The sequence below is a fragment of the Aptenodytes patagonicus genome, chromosome 6 (genome assembly GCF_965638725.1).
Source record: "Aptenodytes patagonicus chromosome 6, bAptPat1.pri.cur, whole genome shotgun sequence".
Classification (NCBI taxonomy): Eukaryota; Metazoa; Chordata; class Aves; order Sphenisciformes; family Spheniscidae; genus Aptenodytes; species Aptenodytes patagonicus.
Window position 1 is genome coordinate 9666636 of NC_134954.1, and position 19313 is coordinate 9685948.

At 61.4% G+C, this 19313-nt stretch overlaps 2 protein-coding genes across 2 annotated transcripts; both read left to right on the plus strand.

Moving 5' to 3' along the window:
* Positions 1–1749: 1749 nt before the first annotated feature.
* On the plus strand, positions 1750–6898 carry LRRC15 (leucine rich repeat containing 15). Its single transcript, XM_076340634.1, has 2 exons — positions 1750–1785; positions 3480–6898. The coding sequence occupies exon 2, from the start codon at positions 3485–3487 to the stop codon at positions 5213–5215; it is 1731 nt and encodes a 576-aa protein (XP_076196749.1). The 5' UTR covers positions 1750–1785; positions 3480–3484; the 3' UTR covers positions 5216–6898.
* Positions 6899–7984: 1086 nt separating this feature from the next.
* On the plus strand, positions 7985–10880 carry CPN2 (carboxypeptidase N subunit 2). The gene is made up of 2 exons (XM_076340635.1): positions 7985–8054; positions 9018–10880. Exons 1-2 carry the CDS (start codon positions 8043–8045, stop codon positions 10662–10664), a joined length of 1659 nt encoding a protein of 552 aa, XP_076196750.1. The 5' UTR covers positions 7985–8042; the 3' UTR covers positions 10665–10880.
* Positions 10881–19313: the final 8433 nt, after the last annotated feature.

Genomic DNA, 19313 nt, shown 5'->3' on the forward strand with positions numbered 1-19313 from the left:
CACTTGTGGGTGGTGTTTTCAAAATGTCCCTTCTCCGTGCCCAAATTCCTGGGCTTTGCCCCAGCAGCAGGCAGGGAGCCTGGCCCGGGGGTGGCCCCAGCCTCGGTGCTCGCTCCCCGGCTGGGGAGGGGTCCGTGGCCATTGGGCATGTCCCACGGCAGCTGGGCCCCCCATGCAATCTGACATATCGGCGGCGGTTGCCTCCGGCTGAGGTCCCACTCCCAACCCTCTTCCCACGATCCCTGTCACCTTCCTCAGGGTCTGGCTGGAACCTCCCCTCTCTGTCCCTGCAGTTTGTTGTTTATCCTGGTCTGATCTCCACTTTGAACAGGGTCCACGTCCCCTGCGCTGCCCTGCGCCTCCCGCTCCTCACAGCACAGCATGCTGTGGCATGGGGATGGAGGCAGCCTTCCTCCCCCCTCTCTGGCGGCAGCCCCGTGCTGTTCCCATCTCCAGCAGCTCGTTAGCACCGGCTGGGACCTGAGCAGGGGCTGCTCCGGCCGGCGGAAACATGGGTGGGCTGAGATGGGATTAGACACGGTCAGGGAAATTCCAGCTGCCCCGTGGTTAGCACGGGGCTGCTCTGGCTCCGGGAAACGTCATGGGGCCACACATGCTGGCTCTCCCTAGCTGCTTCCTCCTGAATATCTGTTCCTGGCAGCTGCTGGACCAGGGCTGCCTAGGAGAGGTGGGTGAGGGGGGGGCAGTGGGTGGTGGGGACCAAGGGCACCCCCATGCACCCATGTGGGCTGGAGGGGGCAGGGGAGGGGTGGCAGCAGGCGCCCCTGAACAAGTGGATGGGACAGGTTTGTGCCCTGCTTCCCAAACACCCCTGCGTGCAGGGCTCCATCATCCGTGCACCAGGGCTGCTGAGGATGAAGAGCAGCATATGGGCTGCAGCCCAGCCACAGCAGCCCCTGGGAGATGGCAGCATGTGCTGCTTTGGGGCTGCAAGGCTGCCTGCAGTCGGCATCGAGGGGGTTTCCCAGCGCCCGCAGGCATGGCAGCGCTGGTGGGAGATGCTCTGGCTTGCTGAGGGTGCTCTGGAGCAGCCTGGCCTCCGGCTGGCACCAGCAACGCCGCTGACCCCTGCTTGGTGCCCACTCCCTGGCTGCGCTGGGCAACGTGCCTGTGGGGCAGAGCCCTGGAGTGGGTGCTTGCAGATTCCTGGCCCGTTTGCGTCTGCGGTTGGGGGGAGTGAACAAGAGCTGTGACCCCGGGCAGGGTTGGTGTGCTGTGGGGCTGCCTGCACTGCCAGCCCTGGGCTGGGGCATGGCCAGAGGTCCTGACACTTGCAGGGGCTGTAGGTGGGGAGGCAAGTGCTGTGCATTGCCAAGGCAATGCCATGGAGTAGCCCCGGTGTGAATGTGTGCCAGCAAAGGGCAGGATCGTGCCCAGGGGCCTGGTTTTGCCTCACCTGCCCCCACAGTCAGGGCACCCAGCCGTGTCCCACCGGGGACCAGGGGGGCTCCCGGGGACGAGCTGCTACCTGGGTGACGTGAGCAGCGTGTTCGTGGGGCTGGCTGCTTGTCTTCAAACGAGGGCACTGGGGTTCAGGAGAGGGAAACCCAAAAGTCCATCCTTGAGATGATTGCGGTGTTTGCCGAGGAAACAGGAGTTGGAAGCAGCTCTGCTCCAGCGCTTTCCCTAACCCTGACGCTGCCCCTGTGCTGATTCATTGATTTGGACGGGTTATATACTGGGAGGGGAAGCATGAACCACACTCAGCTCTCTTGCCAGCACGGAGCTGTGCTCACACGGCGCTCGCAGCTGCAGGACACTCGGGTAAGTCTCCTCTCCACTACTGCCCCTGTCAGCGGCCCCAGGCCCAGGGGACTCCCAGGGCAGCTCTGAGGGGTGGCAGCGCGGCAGTGGGGTGTGCATGTTCAGCATCTTTTGATTTAATGGAGATGTTTGTCTTGCAAGGGTTCTCCAACAAAGCGAGACCACTTAAGCATTGTGGGAGCTGAAATAGTTACATAGGCGATGTATCTTAAATAATAACCAACAGAGAAAATTAAGGGGGACAAAGTAACATTTAGGGGGGCTGAGGTTAGGAGCAGTGGGATGCTGAGGGGCTGAGTGGTAGGGTATATTCAGCCCCTTGGTCTGTAAGCTTTTTGTCCCTAGAAGAAAAGAGAAGATAAATTGTTTTCAGCTGCCTTTCCTGAAGGGCGCTCCAGCATGGATGCTCTCTGAGCTGCCTTACCAGGGAGTGACATGAGCAGGGCTTTTGATGTACAGAGCGTTTGAGGAAGTTTATAAACGGCTTGCTATAAACAAAGCTGTTCTTGGATGCAGATTGTTTCCATATGGGAAACATAAACTGCGCTGGCTTGTGGAGGGTTCCTCCCTCCCTGTCGGAGAACGAGCGTCTTCCCTGGAGGGAGCCTGGGGCGGAGGGCAGGGGCTGTGTCCCCAGCACCCTGGGGTGCTGTGCCAGCCAGGGCACCGTGCCTGGACCCCTGCGCTGCTGGACTTGCCTGTCTGGCTGAGCCGTGCTCGGGGACGGGGGAGCCACAGGTTTTCTCCCTCCCTTGTGCCACTTGAAGCTGTTGGCGGGCGGCTGCTTCATGCCAGCCTGGCACAAGGCTGCTGCTTTAATCTACGGAGGGAGGAAGCTCCCAGGCCAGAGGAGGGAGGAGAGGGTGTCCATGGTGGCCGTGCTTATGGGGTGATGGAGGACCTTGCTGTAAAGCTCTTGGTCCCCCCAGGTTTCAGGGCTCCCCTGGGACCAGCCCGCAAACAGGTGCCCACACCAGACACCCTGCTCTCACGGCCAAAATTGGCCAGGGCTGAGACCTTCTGCTGGGGATGGGGTGCAGACAGCGCCATCCCCGTACCCAGCCTGGGCTGGGGAGCTGGCAGAGGGCCTGGCTGACCCAGGCTCCTGCAGGATTGGAGCTAAAGCATGCCTGGGCAGTGGGTGCTGGCGCTGCTCTTGGCTCCGCGACAGGAGCTCAGAGCCCTTGCTGCCGGGCAGAGCCAGGAGGGTGCTCGGCGGTGCTGGGGAGGCACCTTTCTTCCTGCCCCCACCCAGCATCCCTGGGACCCGCTCGGCTGTGGGTGCCGCAGGCCGACTTCAGTGAAGGTCTCGGCTGTTCGGTGGTGCTGGGAGGCCAGCGCCGCTGGTAGCAGCTCGCCACGCTCGCTGCAAAACAGGAAACCACGCTTCTGGCTGCTGGAGGAGCTGAGCGAGGGGGACGCCATGGATGCCACTAATAGCTGTGGTATGGCAGCCAGGCGCCGCAGCCCCCAGCTCTGTCCTGCTTTGCGCTCCCGCCTGGGCTGTGCCCAACCCCGCCTGCTCCCAGCCTTCCTCGCCTGCCCTCCTCTGCCTTGCTGCGGTGCTGGGGGCAGGAGTGTGGCCACAGACTCAGTGGCCCTTTCAGGGAGAAAGCAGCACCCATCTCCGGCAGCGGCCCTGGGGGGCTGGGAAATCACAGGGGCTGAGCCCCCCTCCTTTGTTTTTGCTGCAGGCCCGATGGAGCAGGGAGGCTGGTGGCGGTGGCTGCTGCTGCTGGTGGGCATCCAGCTGGCTGGTGGCCAGTGCCCAGAGCAGTGCCAGTGTGTCCGCACCGCCCAGGTGGAGTGCTCCGGCGCTGGCATCACCGCAGTCCCCAGCCCCATCCCCGCGAATGCCATGACCCTCCAGATCATCAACACACATATTGCTGAGCTGGGTGACGCGTCCTTCGGCAACGCCTCCCTGCTGATCGGGCTGCGCATCGAGAAGAACAACCTGTCGCGCATCAGCCCCGGGGCCTTCCAGCACCTGCCCGACCTGCGCTACCTCAGCCTGGCCAGCAACAAGCTGCAGGAGCTCCCTGTGCAGGTCTTCGAGCCCCTGGACAAGCTGGAGTCGCTGCTTCTCTCCAGCAACCAGATCCTCCAGGTCGAGCCTTCCCACTTTGCCCACCTGAGCAACCTCAAGGAGCTACAGCTGCACGGGAACAACCTGCAGGAGCTGAAGGAGGGGGTGTTTGACGAGCTCACCAGCCTCACCAAGCTCAACCTGGCCAGGAACAACATCGACCGCCTGCCGCCCCGGGCCTTTGAGCGGCTGGCACGGCTGCAGGTGCTGCGGCTCTATGAGAACCGGCTCCGGCAGATCCCGGCAGGTGCCTTCGACGGGCTGCCGGAGCTGCAGGAGCTGGGGCTGCACCAGAACCAGCTGGAGACGTTGTCCCCAGAGCTCTTCATGCACAACGGGAACCTGCAGAAGCTCTACCTGTCCAACAACCTCCTCGCCGCCCTGCCGAGTGGCGTCTTCTTGCCTCTGCGCGCCCTTGCCAAGATCACCCTGCACGTCAACCGTCTGCGGGACATCTCCCCTGGTGCCTTTGGGCCCATGCCCGACCTCCGGGAGCTGTGGCTCTATGAGAACGAGCTTTCCACCCTCCCCACCGCTGTCTTCAGCAACCTCACCCAGCTGCAGCTCCTGGTCCTCAGCAAGAACCGGCTGCGCTCGGTGGCGCCAGGGGCTTTCCGGGGCTTGGGGGAGCTGCTGGAGCTGTCGCTGCACTCCAATGCCCTGCGCCGCCTGGATGCCCAGGCACTGGAGGGGCTGCCCAAGCTGCAAAACATCTCCCTGCACCACAACCAGCTGCAGGTGCTGCCACGGGGCCTCTTCGGGGCCACTCCAGGGCTGCGGCACCTGCAGCTGCACTCCAACGCCTTGGAGTACCTGCCTGCTGGCATCTTCTCCCCCCTGTCCGCCCTGCGGGAGGTGAAGCTCCACAACAACTCCTGGCGCTGCGATGAGGGCATCCTGTCCCTGCGGGGCTGGCTGGAGGACAACCCCCACAAGGTGGGCGAGACACCCCCCCTCTGTGCCCAGCCCCCCACCCTGCGGGGCACCCCCATCGCTGGGCTGCCGCGGGACCAGCTCCTTGCCCCCCGGCGCCCCACTGCCTTCCCCCATCCCAGTACCCCACTCCCCACTCACCCCTCTGAGGCAGCATTGCCAGAGGGTGCCTGGACGGAGCCCCCCATGGGGCTGCCTGTCTCCCCCCAGGAGGAGGAGGAGAAGGAAGAAGAGGAGGAGGAGAGGGGGCAGTGGGGGCTGACGCGCATGCAGAGCGGGGTGGTGGTGGCAGTCATCGTGCTGGTGTGTGTGGCCCTGCTCGCCGCTCTCGTGGCACTGGTGGTCTATGGCTGTAGGAAGAAGAGCCATGTTGTGCTCATGAGGATGAAGGCACCTAACGAAGCCTGAGCGCCCGGCAGACCCTGGGGGGAGCGGTGCTGGCGGGGTGTCCCCTCCCCACGGGGCCGAGGGACACGACAGCAGCTCTGCATCAGCTGCCCTTGATGATTTGGACAGCCTGGCATCACCCCACGTGCTGCGTGTCCCCTTGTCCTGCTCTGCTTTGCCCTGTCCCTGCTCTGCGGCAGGGTGTCCCCCCGGGTGACCTTCCACGGCTGCCCCTCCTGCCTCCAGCGCAGTCTCTGTGCCCATTCCCTGCCCGGGGGGCAGCAGCAGGGATGTGGGGGGGGGTTGAGAGGGACCCCTCGAGCAGGGAGCCACAGCCTGGCCATGTTGGTGCTTATCCCAAACAACAGGACCTCGCATCGTTCCCTCTAGCGGTACCTGCCTTTGCGCTGCCCGCTGCCCTCCCCCAGCCCCTCTTCCCCATCTTCCCCCCCACCCCATGCCTTCAGACTCTGCCCCTGCCTGGGCAGGCAGCTGCTAGCCGTCATGCAGGGCCAGGAGCTGAGTGAACGCCTTCGCCCCCAGCAGAGCTGCGTGTCCTTGTGCTGCTTTGTAGCTCGCCTGCATCCGGGTGGGGATCCCCACGGGGCTGGGCTGCCTGGGCCTGGCGCTGCTGCTACGGTGGCACACCCTGAGTGACTTGGCCGCGTCCAAGCTGCCCTCCCTGCCTGCAGGCAGCGTGGGCCAGAGCATAGCCAGCAATCTTCCCTCACCCCAAGCAACCGCCTGCTCCCCTTGCGCTTGTGCATCTCCTGCCAGGAGAGCCGCGGGGCCATGTGCCGGCGTCTGGGTGCAGCAGCAGATCCCCTGAGCCCTCGCCTCACGCCGGTGCTAACCCTCCTGCGGCCTGCCTGCAGCGCTCTGCCCCAACCCCGTGGGTGGCAGGGGGGCTCACACCAGCCCCTGCTGCAGGGGAATTATAGAGGTGGGGGGCGAAGCGTGCACAGAGCTGGACCCGCTGCCTGGCCATGCTGGCCACCCCTTCCCCCTGCGAGGGCTCTCTGCCAGGGGCTGGGAGAGGCTCCCACACTTGTGCCCCGGGGCTGCTGGAGCATGCTTGGGCTGCTCCCGCTGCACCCTATCGCTGGTCCTCGCTGCCTCAACACCCTCGTGCCTACCCCACCAGCTAGTGAGCAGCCTGGCCCTGCTCTGCCTGGCAAAGCTACATCCTCTCCTCCCTTTTCCTCTTCCTCTTCCCACCCTGAGTGGCCCCCCTGTGTGTATGCCCGGTCCTGCTGCCTGCTCGCAGCCCTCAGGCGGCGGGGATGCTGGTGGTGCATGCTGGGGGGGGGAGCGGTGTCAGCAAGCGCTGGCTGCTCTGCAAATCACAGGCAGGGGCCACACTGTCCCCCAGCAGCACTTGTGTCCAGTGGCCGCCGTGCCTCCTCCAGCCGTGGCATGGCAACGGAAGAGTCCAGCTCACCTCTGCGCACGGTGTGGCAGCACCGGTCTGCCTGGGGATCGCTGCCACGGGACAAGGGACACACTTGGTGTGCACCCCATGGTGCTGGCTGCTCACAGCGCCCCAGGAGCCAGTGCTGGCACAAGCAGCCCCACGCTTGTGCACATGATGGGATGCTCTTCCAGGCTGGGACCTGCATGGTGGCGGGAGACATGGGACTGTGCCACGGGGCTGTTGGGTGCTGCTCTGTGACCTCTCCATTAAAGCACAGTTGTCCAGCCCCAGTGCCAAGAGTTGTTCATTCACTCCTCCGCGGTGCGCAGCCGGGGAATGACCCAGCAGGGACGGGAGCCACGCTTGATTTCATCTGCGAAGAGATTTTTTTTTCATGTTGAGGAAAGCCCATACAGGCTGGTGGGGCTGGGAGAGGGTTAGTGGGCTTTTCTGACGTGGGGTGAGGGACCCAGGAGGGCTCAGCCATCATCCAACAGCAGCAGGATGGCTTTTGGAGAGTGAGATGAGATCTGGGCAAGCTTCTCGATGGAGACACCAACTGCCTCCTGCGCAGTCCTCTCCCTGGGGCAGGGCCCTGAGGGTTTCCCCAGCTCCACCCCGGGGTGGGGGGGAGCTCACTTGGCTCCCTTCAGAGCTGGCTGCCGCTGGCTTGTGTCAGCTGAGTTTCTCCGTGCGCCACCATCTGCTCCATCGGTCCAGCTGAATGCACGTAAGTGTCCTTCCTCCTGCCCCTGGGGGTGCCTCTATGGCCGCTGCCACCCCAGCCCATTCCAATACAGCCCTTGCAGGGCAGCCCTTAAGGTGGTGTATGCTGCTCCCCTGGGCAGGCAGCAAGCTCCCTGGGAGTCCAGCTGGCCCATGGGTCCCTTTGGCCATCCCACCGCTGGCTGGGTGCATGTCCCAGGCTGCAAAGCACCTGGTGCATCTCAGCATGATGGTCCCAGGGTGATCCCCTCCCCATGGCTTTGCTTTGCTTTGCTAAGCTGCGCCCGGTCATGCAAGGAACGTTTGCTAGCCCCATTCCCCACTGAAATTTAATAAAGTCCAGGGGGGCTCTTGGGGGGCTGCTGCAAGCAAACGTGCTGACCTCGGTGTGGGACCGGTGCCACCCGTGACAGCAGCGCCCTGCCACCATCCCAGGGCCAGTGGATGTCCGGGGCCGAGACCCCGCTTCCCTGCCAGGATGCTCGCTGGCAGCTGCCTCTGGCCTCACCTCCAGTCCCTCTGGGATTGGGTTATTTTTTGAAGCGCTCCAAGGACACGGGTTGTTGTTGCCGATAAGCAGCGAGGGGCAGCTCCGCCCCAGCAGGAACGGCTTGTCGGCCGGCTTTCCATCCGCCCCAGAAAACATCGTCCCATCTTGTTGAGCGGCGTTGCTGCAAACCTGCTGCAGGCTTGGTGGCGGTCCCCGCGATGCCGTGCTCGGTAAGTGGCGGTCACACTGCTCAGGTGGTTTGGGAGGGCCCGGGACAGGTGAGAGTTGCCGTTGGCTCTGCATGAAAACAAGTAAGATGGTGGAAAGGAAAAGCCAAGCCCAACACTGCTCTCAAGCGCTGGTGTAAGTCCAGGATACCCCCACTTGTGCAGGGTGTCCGCAGGTGGGCATTGCCGTGGGGCAGGCAGCATCCGCCATCACCCGGCAGCACTGGCATGTGTCCTGAGTCGGGAGGGACTGGGGGAGGTCTGGAGGCCATGGCTTTGCCCAGGTGGTCAAAAAGTGCCTCCCGTGGGCTGGGAACAGGCATTTGGTCAAGCCAAATATCCCTCGGGCAGGTTTGATGCAGCTCTGGTTGCTTGTAGAGAAAGAAGTACTTGATGGGCAATTAGAAATACAACAAGTGGAGCCCGCTCCTTTTGTCACTGAGCACAGGGCAGCCCTGCAGCGCTGTCCCCGTCACCCAGTGTGTGCAGCACATCCCCGTGCTTCACACATTCCCCTGCCCCAGTGGCCAGGTCCATGCCCGCAGAGACATCTCGTGAGGCTGCGGGTTCCCCTGAGACCACCGTGGGACCCCACAGCTCCGACATAGGCCACTGCTCTGCAGGACGTGGGGACTGTTGGCAAGGGTGGCACCACTCTGGTTGTCACAGGGCGAGCCGGAGCAGGGCTGGGGTGCAGGGGAAGAGTCCCGACCTGCCACACGGGGCAGGCGTGGAGAGATTTGGGAGGGAAGCCCTCCCCATTCCCACAAGGGGAGTGCTGGGGTGGTGGGGGGTCCGGGGCTGGAGGGATGCCCTATGGCCCAAGCAGCTGCCCACGCTGGCAGTACCCCAGGGCTTGTTCCCCTGCGTTTCTGGCTGCAAAAGCTGCTTCCCCAGCAGCACCCACCTGCGGGTGCAGATTTCTGCCCTGCAGAGGCAGGGGATGAGGCTCGGCTCCTTCTCCAGTGCAGGCTGGTGGTCTACACGCTGCTGGGGCTGGGGTCCCTGCTGGTGGGGGGGCTGCCCCTGCCCTGCCCCCCCACCTGCCAGTGCTACGACACCTCCAAAGTCTTCTGCTCGGAGGAAAGGATGCGGGAGATCCCGGCGGGCCTGCCAGGGAACGCCACCCAGCTCTTCTTCGTGGAGACAGCCCTGAACAGCGTCCGCAGCGGGGCCCTGGGCTCCAGCACCACCCTCACCAAGCTGGTCTTCCTCAACAACGACATCCAGGAGCTGGAGCCTGGCGCCTTTCGGGGGCTGCCCAGCCTCACTGAGCTGGAGGTGTCGGGCAACCCCTTGCCAGCGGTCAGCCCAGGGGTGCTGGTGGGGCTGCCCAGCCTCAGCAAGCTCTCCCTGGGTGCCAACGCCATCCGCTCCCTGCAGCCGGGGCTCTTTGCCACTGCCTGCCGCCTGCAGGACCTGCGCTTGCCAGGGAACAAGATCGAGGTGCTACCTCTTGGCATCTTCTGCCCGCTCCAGCACCTCCAGACCCTGGACCTCTCACAGAACGTCTTGGCCGAGCTGCCGGCCGGGCTGCTGGCCCCCCTCGCCACCCTCCGCCTCCTCAAGCTCAGTGACAACCTGCTGACACAGGTGCCCCCCGGTGCTTTTGGGGCGCTGAACCAGCTGGCCGAGCTCCACCTGGACGGTAACCGGCTGGAGAAGCTGCCAGTCGGTGCCTTCGCCGGGCTGGGAAGGCTGCGGCGGCTGCAGCTGCAGCACAATGCCCTGGGCAGCCTGGCCCCCGACATCTTTGCTGCCCTCCCCAACCTCACCGTCCTCAGCTTGGAGGGCAACCACCTGGCCACCCTGCCTGCCGCCCTCCTTGCTGACACCCCACACCTCCTCCACCTCTCGCTGGCCCGCAACCGGCTGGAGACGCTGCCCCAGGGACTCTTCACCAACCTGTCAGTGCTGCAGACCCTGGCACTCTCGCACAACGCCATGGTCCATCTCCCCACTGGGGTTTTCCAGGGGCTGGCGGGGCTGGTGGCGCTGCAGCTGAGCCACAACAACCTCTCCAGCCTGCCACCCGGGCTGCTGGCTGGGCTGCCGCTCCTGGCCTCCCTGGGGCTGGACCACAACCGCCTGGCTGGCCTGCCCCCAGGGCTCTTTGATGCCAACAAGGAGCTGGTGCGTGTGGGGCTGGCCGACAACCCCTGGGCCTGCGACTGCCGCCTGGCCTATCTCCTGGGCTGGCTGCAGGGCTCTGCCGAACCCCTCATCCACACACAAGCCTCCTGCGCCAGCCCAGCGACCCTCCGGGGACGGTCCCTGCTGGAGGTCCCCCAGGGGCAGCTGGAGTGCCCGGGAGAGCCCAGCATCCCCCCGGAGGAGGGCTGGGATGGGGTGCCAGGGGAGGATGCTCTGGGGCACTGCACCTACAGCAACCCTGAGGGCACCGTAAGCATGGCCTGCGATACCAAGAGCTGCCAGCGGCTCAGCCTTCGCCTCCCTCCTCTTCCTACTCCCAGGCAGGTGGTGGGGCTGGGGCCAGCGTACCAGGGCGCCTGGGTGCTGCGCTCCCGCTGCGGCACGCTGCAGGTCAGCATCCTCATCATGGCGCAGAGCGGGGATGAGGCCATGTCACCAGGTCTCCCCCCTGCGCCCTAGGGCTCAGGCAGGCACCCACTTCTGCTCGGCTCTTGCATTGGCAACCTCCGAACTAGCCTGGGAACTGGCACCCCGTCTCGCTCTGCTACCCCTACCATGGCCACCAGCTGTCACCGAACTCTCCGCAAGAGCTGGCCTGGTGGTATTTATTCTCCCAGCTATGCATTTCCTGTGTATTTCAAATATCATTAAAATGTATATATTATTTCTGCGCAACCAGTTCCCAGGGTGGAGAGAGGAAACTCTCCCTGTCTCCGGCTGCATATCTGGGGGAAGCGCAAGTCGCTGTGGTCCGACGGGGACTTGGCTGGGGCTGTGCGTGGTGTCCCATGGGTGCAGATGCCTGGCATTCAGTAGGTGCTGCTCTCTGGCGTGCTCGTCTCCGCCTGCTGCAGGTCACCGGCCCCACCTCCTTCCCCGTTTCCCTCGGCAGTGCAGAGACCCAGCCGCAGCCCGGCACCGACCCCCAGGGCACGGGGTTTAGTGTGGGGTTTTCGAGGGAGACGTGGGGGGAGCGCTGCCAACTGCCCAACGAGGGGCACGGGCTGCCTGGCTGCAGGGTGGGCTCCAGCCCAGGGCTGTGCACCAGCAGGTCCCCCCACCCACCCTGGCAGGGCTTGGCCCACAGCCCCGCCATGGAACCCCGTGGTCTGCCCCAGAGAGGCTCGGGGACCCGCAGAGACGGGGGCGTAAAGCCCCAGCAGAGCTGCCCGCCCAGGGGATGGCAGGTAAGGTGGGTGCTCCCCTAAGAGAGCTAATGCGTGTGCATGCACGTGCGTGCGCGTGGGTGCGTGCGTGTGTGTGTGTGTGTTCGTGGGTGCGTGCGCGTGCGCGTGCGTGCAAGGCGCGCGCCCGGCAGGCTGCAGCGAGCTGCACGCCGGCAGAGCCCTTCTCCCGGCGGCGCCGAGGCCAGGGGTTGCGGTGTGGTGTTGCTGCACCATCTTGCGGCCGAGGGGACACGGGCCCTCCTGGGCCAGGCAGAGCTGGGAGAGCCCTGCCTGCGCCTGGCCACCTTCCTCTGAGCCAGCCTTCCCGGCCCCGCCTGCAGCAACGGGGGAGCTGGGGGGTCCTTGCTTGGGGCTGCTGCCCAGCCGGAGGGCTGGGAGCAAAGTGGAGGCTCCGTGTTGTGTTAGCTCCTGGGAGGCAGGTGGGCGATGCTTCACCCCCAGACACGATCCCACACAGCCACCCTGCCACCTCTCCCGCACAAGGGACTGCCACCCTGCTGCGGCCATCTCCCAGGTGATGCTGGCGTGGCCATCTCCAAGCCTGGACCGGGGAGGCTGGGGCTTGCTGCAGCTCCCCAGCCCTGGCACAGCTGCCACACCGTGGGGTGTGTTGTCCATGGCCCAGGGAGGCTGGTCTCGCTCCTGCTGCAAGCTCCGTCCCCTTGGCCACCCTGGCTCTGCCACCCTACAGCCTCTGGAGCAGCCTGCTACCGAGCGGGGATGCATACAGGGTTGATGTTGGAAAGGGGTAAGGCTGTTGGAAATGTGCAATAGTTTGGAGTGTTTCTAAATTTGCCAGGAAAGCCTAGGAGCACAAGCTGAACCTTAATAAGAGCAGGTGAAAACCAAAGAAGAAATGCTTAAATGCAACTAGTGCAATTATCCAGTGGGAAGCAATGGATGCCTTGTCATTTTAAGTCTTTGCATCAAACAGAGTGTTTCTTCCCAGAAGACGCTCTGCACCGGCCAGAGGCCTGGGTGTCACCGCAGGAGGGTCTTTGAGTTGTGCTAGGGTGGAGGGGAGCACCCAGCCCTACAGCCAGCGAGGTGTGGGGCTACGGGGCTGAGCCCAGAGCCTGGGTGTCAGCGTATCTCTCCGGCCACAGAAGTCATCACTTATAAGCTTAAACAAATGGCTTCAGAGCAGCACCTTTAGCTACATAAGCCAATTCTTGAGGAAGGAAACAGCTGGATATTTTTAACCGGAAAAGCTTTAAATAGGAAAAGCTCCTTTCTGTTGTGTCGTTGGGGGTGGTGCCTGTGAAGCTGGTGGGTTACACTGGTGGAGATATGGGACTGCAGAGAGCTTCAGCTACAAAACAGGCTGGCCTGGAGATCTTCAGGTTTTCCTGGATGTGACTAGTGGCACCAGCAGATAATGCCTAGGGAGTACGTGTCTGTGTCCTTTCCGAGGCACTTCTGCAAACAGCCTCCCATGCTGGGGGCACAGCTCCACTGCCTGCTCCCCGGCCGTCCCTTATCTCCCCTCGCAGACCTGCGCCCTGACCTCATGCGAAACCAAGCCCTGCGCCTGGGCCATGGATAAAGAGCTGGCCAGGTGATGGGACCCATGTCTGGTGGCCTTGTTCCTCGCACGGCACGGCACGGCTCGCTCCGGCGACTGGACTCGTTGGCATGTGCTCGGTCAAGTAAGTGATGCAAAACACTTTTTTTGCACTTTAAAATGTGCCGGGAGGGGCGGCTCTGGGGGGCTGTTGATCGTTTCCTTGCACCAAGGAGCAGGAGAGGCTGCAGCGCTGTGAGCTGGGGCCGTCCCCCTGTGTCCCTGCACTGCTGGAGGGTGGGACAAGCAGGGGGCCACACTGAGGTCCACCACAGCCAGACGGGGTGAGGGAAGGTTTTAAAAGAGCTTTGCAGTTCAAAACTGTTGAATTTCATCCCCATGCACCCAGCCCAGCCGTTCCCACCTCCGCATTTAACCCATTGCACTGCCCCTGCAGCTGAAGTGAAGCAGGCACTTTTGCACCCGCACCCCTGGCTCCTGCACCCGAGTCTCCCTGGGGAGAGGATGGGCAGGGATCAGCAGCGGCTTCTGCCCTGGGGAGCCCCGCGGGGCAGCTGGCACATACCTCACCTCCCATCGGTTTCTCTTCAAACCCGGTGGCTTTCAGCCTCCTGTATTTGCTGACCTCTCAACATTTTTCAAAAAATAACTTTTCATAGCAAATTTACCCTCCCAGTATAAGTTTTTTTGCATGGTCAGCTTTGATGGACACCCAAGAAGCAACCCACAGCCCTTTCCCCTGCTCCCACCCAGGGCTGTGAATCACAAGCTGGAAACGACTGTCCCAGTACGATGCTCACACCCATTAAACCCCAGCTAATGTGTTAGCTGAGTGTTTCCAAATGACCCGATGGAAGTGGTGGGCTTTTCGTGGCTACTGGTGGGTGTGCATCAGTGACTTCACTTCCTAACTGCAGGTCAGAGTCCTAAATGTTAGGTATTAAAGAGTTCATCTGTGGACATTTCATAGTCTTTTAACGAGCCTTGCTCTAAAGCTTGGTTGCTGCTCACAAGTTAACCATTTCTATCTCACAGAGCTGCATAACCAAGGCCAAAATGTGATGCAATTAGCAAGAATCCTGAAAAGGAGATGCTTAGAAGCAATGTTTTAAATGACTCCCCTGAACTGAGAGAAGCACCAATGAAATAGCAAGTCTATCCAGCACAGTGTGGAAATTCTGAGTAAACAAGGTCATCTGGTCTTGGCTGGCTCCTGGGACCCTTTCTAGTCCCTCATTAGCAAGCGCAGGGCTGACTGCTTCTGTTGTTGCATGAATGGGCTATTGCCCTGCTGAGTAACTGGACCCACTGGGGCAGCACTAATGGGCAGCAGCACTTTGCCTTCTTCACCCAGATGCCGAGCCTACAGCCCAAACATGGGAGAAGGACGGTCAGAGAACAGACCCTCCAGCCCTTGCCCTTCCCGGAGCGTTTCCCGGTGCCAAGCCATGAGCTGGCTCGCTCTCCCTACCTCTCCGTCCCTTGGTACCAACAGCAGTGAACTCTTGTAAATGCAGCATACATTGGCTTGTACAGTCTCTCTCTTTCTCATAAAATTAGTTATGATATGTGAATAGAAGACTCCTGAGAGCTGGACGACAGCATGGTACCACAGTTCATGAGCTGTGGACAGAGATTATTTTTTTTTGTTCTTCATAACTGATTTTTGAAACCTTTTTTTCAGGACAATGTACCAGCATTTCCTTTTCCTTTTCTTCCTCTCCTTCCACCCCCATAAATGCCAAGATCAAATCCTGGGTGAAGATCTATATGAAATGCCCAAAGACTACCAGGAGGTCTACAGAGGGACAAAAAATGACGTCAAAGAGATCCCAAAGATTGCAAAGCCCTTCATTTCTGAGATGATCTTTGTGCAAACCAGCATCACTGCTATAAGGAAAGGTGCCTTCAGGTACATGCCCAACCTGATCAAGATTTTGTTTATTGGCAACAAGATCAAGACAGTTGAACCCGGAGCCTTTGATAGTTTGGAGAAGCTGAGGGACTTGGAGATATCTGGTGCCTCGTTAGAAGAACTAGCTGTGGGCACTTTCCAAAACCTCCCAAGCTTGCAGAGGCTGGAGCTGAGAGACAGTCACCTCAGATACATCCCCAAAGGCCTGTTTGATGGGCTGGAAAATTTGGGAGAGCTCTCCCTGCACATCAATGCAATCCCTTCTCTTCCAGAAGGAGTTTTTGATTCTCTCGTCAATCTAACATTTTTGGATCTGGCTAGAAACAGGATCACGACTCTTCCTGGGGATGCCTTTAGCAAACTCCCCCGGCTGCGAGTCCTCCGGCTGTATGAGAATGAGCTGCAGGACCTCCCAGAGGGGCTGCTAGACAGTCAGCTGGAGCTGCTGGAGCTCAGCCTCCAGAGGAACAGGCTCAGGGTGCTGCCACCCATGCTCCTGAGGAGCCTGTCTCATCTGGAGAAACTCCTCTTGGACAACAACCTCATCGAGGTTCTCCCACCTCAGGGCTTTTTTGGTTTAAACAAATTGAAGCTGCTGACTCTGGGTTCAAACCACATTACGGAGCTCCCCTGCTGCCTTTTTGACAGTATGCCACACCTGCGGGAGCTGGACCTGGGCAGGAACAGTTTGGCCACACTTCCAGACGGCATCTTTGTCAACCTCACATCTCTTGGCAAACTCATCTTGTCCCACAACCAGCTAGCAGCCCTACCAAGAGGAGCCTTCACTGGGCTCAGCAAGCTCTCAGACCTCCAGCTGGACACAAATCAGCTCTCTGCTCTGGATGATGAGGTCTTTGCTTCTCTCCCAAATCTGAAAACCCTCAACCTTCGGAAGAATCAGCTGGAGAGTGTCCCCCGAGGTCTCCTGGACCCCCTGAAGAAGCTCAGCTCAGTGTATCTGAGTGGGAACCCGTGGAGATGTGACTGCAACCTCTGCTACCTGCACAGCTGGATCCTGGGCAACAGTGAGAAGGTCAAATTGTCCACCCAACTGTCATGCAAGAGTCCACCCCACCTGGCAGGGCAAGCAGTGACATCGTTGAGGGACGACCACTTAATTTGCCCAGCTACTCTGCCTCTTTCAGCTGCTTTTACCTCATCTCTGCCATTCACTTCCACATCATCACAAGGGATGTCAACCTTGCTGTCACCTGGAGCCTTGCCCACGGCAGCGCCAACCATGCTGTCATTGGCAGCCTTTCCCATCATGGCACTACCAACCATGCTGTCGCCTGTGGCCACCTCTGCCACATTGCCAACCATGCCAACGGAGGCCTTCTTCACTGCTCCGTCACCAACCATGCCATCTAAGGCCTTCATCACCACCCCATCATCAGCTGTGCTGCTGAAGGCTTTCATCACCACCCCATCACCAACTGTGCGTCCAAAGGCCTCCATCAACACACTATTACCAACTGTGCTGCCCAAGGCTTCCATCAACACACCATCACCAACTGTACTGCCAGAGACCTCCATCAGCACACCATCACCAACCATGCTGCCAAAGGCCTCCATCACCACCCCATCATCAGCTGTGCTGCTGAAGGCCTCCATCACCACCCCATCACCAACTGTGCGTCCGAAGGCCTCCATCAACACACTATCACCAACTGTGCTGCCCAAGGCTTCCATCAACACACCATCACCAACTGTACTGCCAGAGACCTCCATCAGCACACCATCGCCAATTGTACTGCCAGAGACCTCCATCAACACACCATCACCAGCTGTGCTGCCCAACACCTCCATCAACACACCATCACCAGCTGTGCTGCCCAACACCTCCATCAACACACCATCACCAACTGTGCTGCTAAAGGCCTCCATTGTCACCCCATCATCAACCATACTGCCCAAGACTTCCATCACCACCCTATCGCCAGCTGTGCCACAGGAAGCCTTCAGCCTGTGCCCAACTCCATCAATCATAAGCCTACAGCCTCCTGGGGCCACCAGCCCAGAGCCTGCACTGTCCACTCTAGCTTCTGCCACCACACCGGTGCCAACCAGCCTGCTGGCAGCCACCACCAGACAAGTGCCTCCTGCTCTTATGGTGCCCACGGAGAGGCCAGCCACCATCCCATGGGGGACACCCAGCATTTCTCTTGTCTCAGTCCCTCCCACGGCACTCTGGCCACCCCCCAGAACTGCTGCTCCAGGCATGGTCCCGCTGGCCTCGCAATCCCCGTCCCACCAGCCTCCTGCACCAGACGGGGAGCGGGTCCATGCCACTGTGCGGGGCTTGTCCATGGTTGGCACCCAGCCCACTCCCACTGCCCCCCAACATGCTCCCACCCCTGCAGGTACCATCCTGCTCCCGACGCCTCCCGTCCCCCCGCCGCCAGACCATATGAGCCCCTGGCCGGCCTCCCCACCCCTGGCCCCCAGGAGCCGTCATGCCTGGGGCTTCACCCTGCGGTCCAGCCCATGGCACTGCCGGGTGTCCCTGTTCCTGGGCCTGGCTGCGCTGGTGCTGCAGGCGGGCTGCATGCTGCTATGGGGGCTGCTCGCCCTTCTCCTTCACCAAGCCACCTGCCACCAGGGCCAGCCCATGCTGCCGGTGAGGCTGCTGAGTCTCCGAGCCCTGGCTGCCCCGGGGTCCCCCGAGCAAGCCTGGGCACCGCTTTGAGCTTTGCTGCCCCTGCACGATTTTGGCAATGCCCATCGCCCTCCTTTGGGGTCTGGAGCTGTGCTGGCGACGGGGTGCCTATGTCATGGGGTGTGGACCAGCATTGGTGAGGTGCAGTCCCCCAGGGGTGGGTATTCCAGCACCCAGGCTGTTTTGGGGTGCCTTCCAGCTGGTCCCTGGAGATGCTGCAAGCCTGGGGAACCTATGCACGGTGTCACTGTCTGCGGGACCTTCTACCAAGCGACACTAGATGGCATCCCGACACAGGCAGTGGCTGCCACCGCCTGCCCAGGGTCACCGGAGGCACCACACCGAAATGCCGGAGACCCCGCACCCGGCCGGTTGGGGACCTCGCTGGACCTCGGGCACGGTCCACTGTTGCTTGCAAGGTCTGGTCGGGGCTCCTGCCTGCATCTCCTCCCCATCCCTGGCAGGTACCTGCAGGGTGCAAGCAGCCCTTGGGGAAGGACTTCCCAAGGCTTCCCACCCTGCGCCGCGGCTTCTTCCCTGTTACGGGATATGTCAGTGCCCGTACGTCCGTCATAATGCTCTGACCTCTTCCCCTCTCTTTCTCCCTTTCCTCCTCACTGATATTAAAGCCTCCCCTGCATCTCTGCCGTGCACTGAAGGGCTGGCAACAGGAGTATTTTCATCCCAGGGCTTTTCTCGCTGTGACCTGCTGCAGGGGATTCCTGTTGCTTGCTGGAGCGTGGGGTCCCCAGTCAGTGCCGGCCATCAGGGACCGGCGTAGGACAAGGGCTGCACACCCTCCTGCAGGCAGCGACACAGGGAGACAATAGACATGCTTTTCTTCCCCCCTTTTTAAACCTCGTGCCCCCAAAACCTCTTTGCGATGCTGCCTGCCCTGGCCTCTCTGGAAGAGTAATGTTTGAGCACGGCTGGCCACGTGGTGCTCATACGATAACTTCACCTGACGCTGAGCCCCGACTGCAGGCTGAGCACCAGCTCTTCTTAAGCTCGGGAGGAGAGGGATAGCTCTCCTCTTCAGTGCAGGTTTGATGTGCGCCTTCACCTCTGCAGTCCTGGGCTGCTGCCAGGGCCAGGAAAGCGCCAAACTTAAACAAAAGCGGCTGTTTCTGCGGGTTTTCTGGAAGTGCTGAAACTTTCACTAGAAAGCATTAGCCCAGGAGATTTTTGAGCCAATGAACACAGGGGTTGTTCCTTGGTTTGGGTGTTTGGGTACCTTATTTTCTCTAGGCTCAGTGCTGACTTTGCCCTGTGCCAGGTGAGCTGCTCCCAAATTTAATCACCCCGGTTACTACAGAGTTGCAGGTGTCTGTCTTCAACTCCTCGCCTTTGCCGCCAGTGCCTGCTCTGCCCTGCCCTGCCTTGCCTTTGGGTGCCCTTCCCCAGGTGCAGGGCATAGGGGCTGCTTGGCTTTGGGAGGTCTCGAGGGGCAGAGCCCCTGAAAATCAATAGTCTGGACACGTGCTGGACAAAGAGCCGCGGGGAAGTGGCTCAGAAACCTCCTGGCCGGGGAGCCCCAAGGGCCCCAGCTCCCCTGCCTGGTGCAAGACCAAGGGAGGGGGAAAGGGGCTTCGCGTTAGGGCATGTGCCTGCGGCTCTGCCTTAGGGACCTGGATATATGTCTTTACTAAGAGCCTGTGCAGTGTTACAGGCCCTTCGGCTGCTCCTTGAAGTCCTGCTGACGGCTGTGAAATACGGGAGGCGAGTGCGGGGCAGCACATCTGGGCGGGATGGAGCGAGCGGCTCCGGGGCTGGGGCTGGCACGGTGGGTAATGAGACACAGATGAGGGGAAAGGAGTGT

What these genes read in the sequence shown, in the direction of transcription:
- LRRC15 (XM_076340634.1), top strand. Translation starts at nt 3,485, where the DNA reads ATGGAGCAGGGAGGCTGGTGGCGGTGGCTGCTGCTGCTGGTGGGCATC.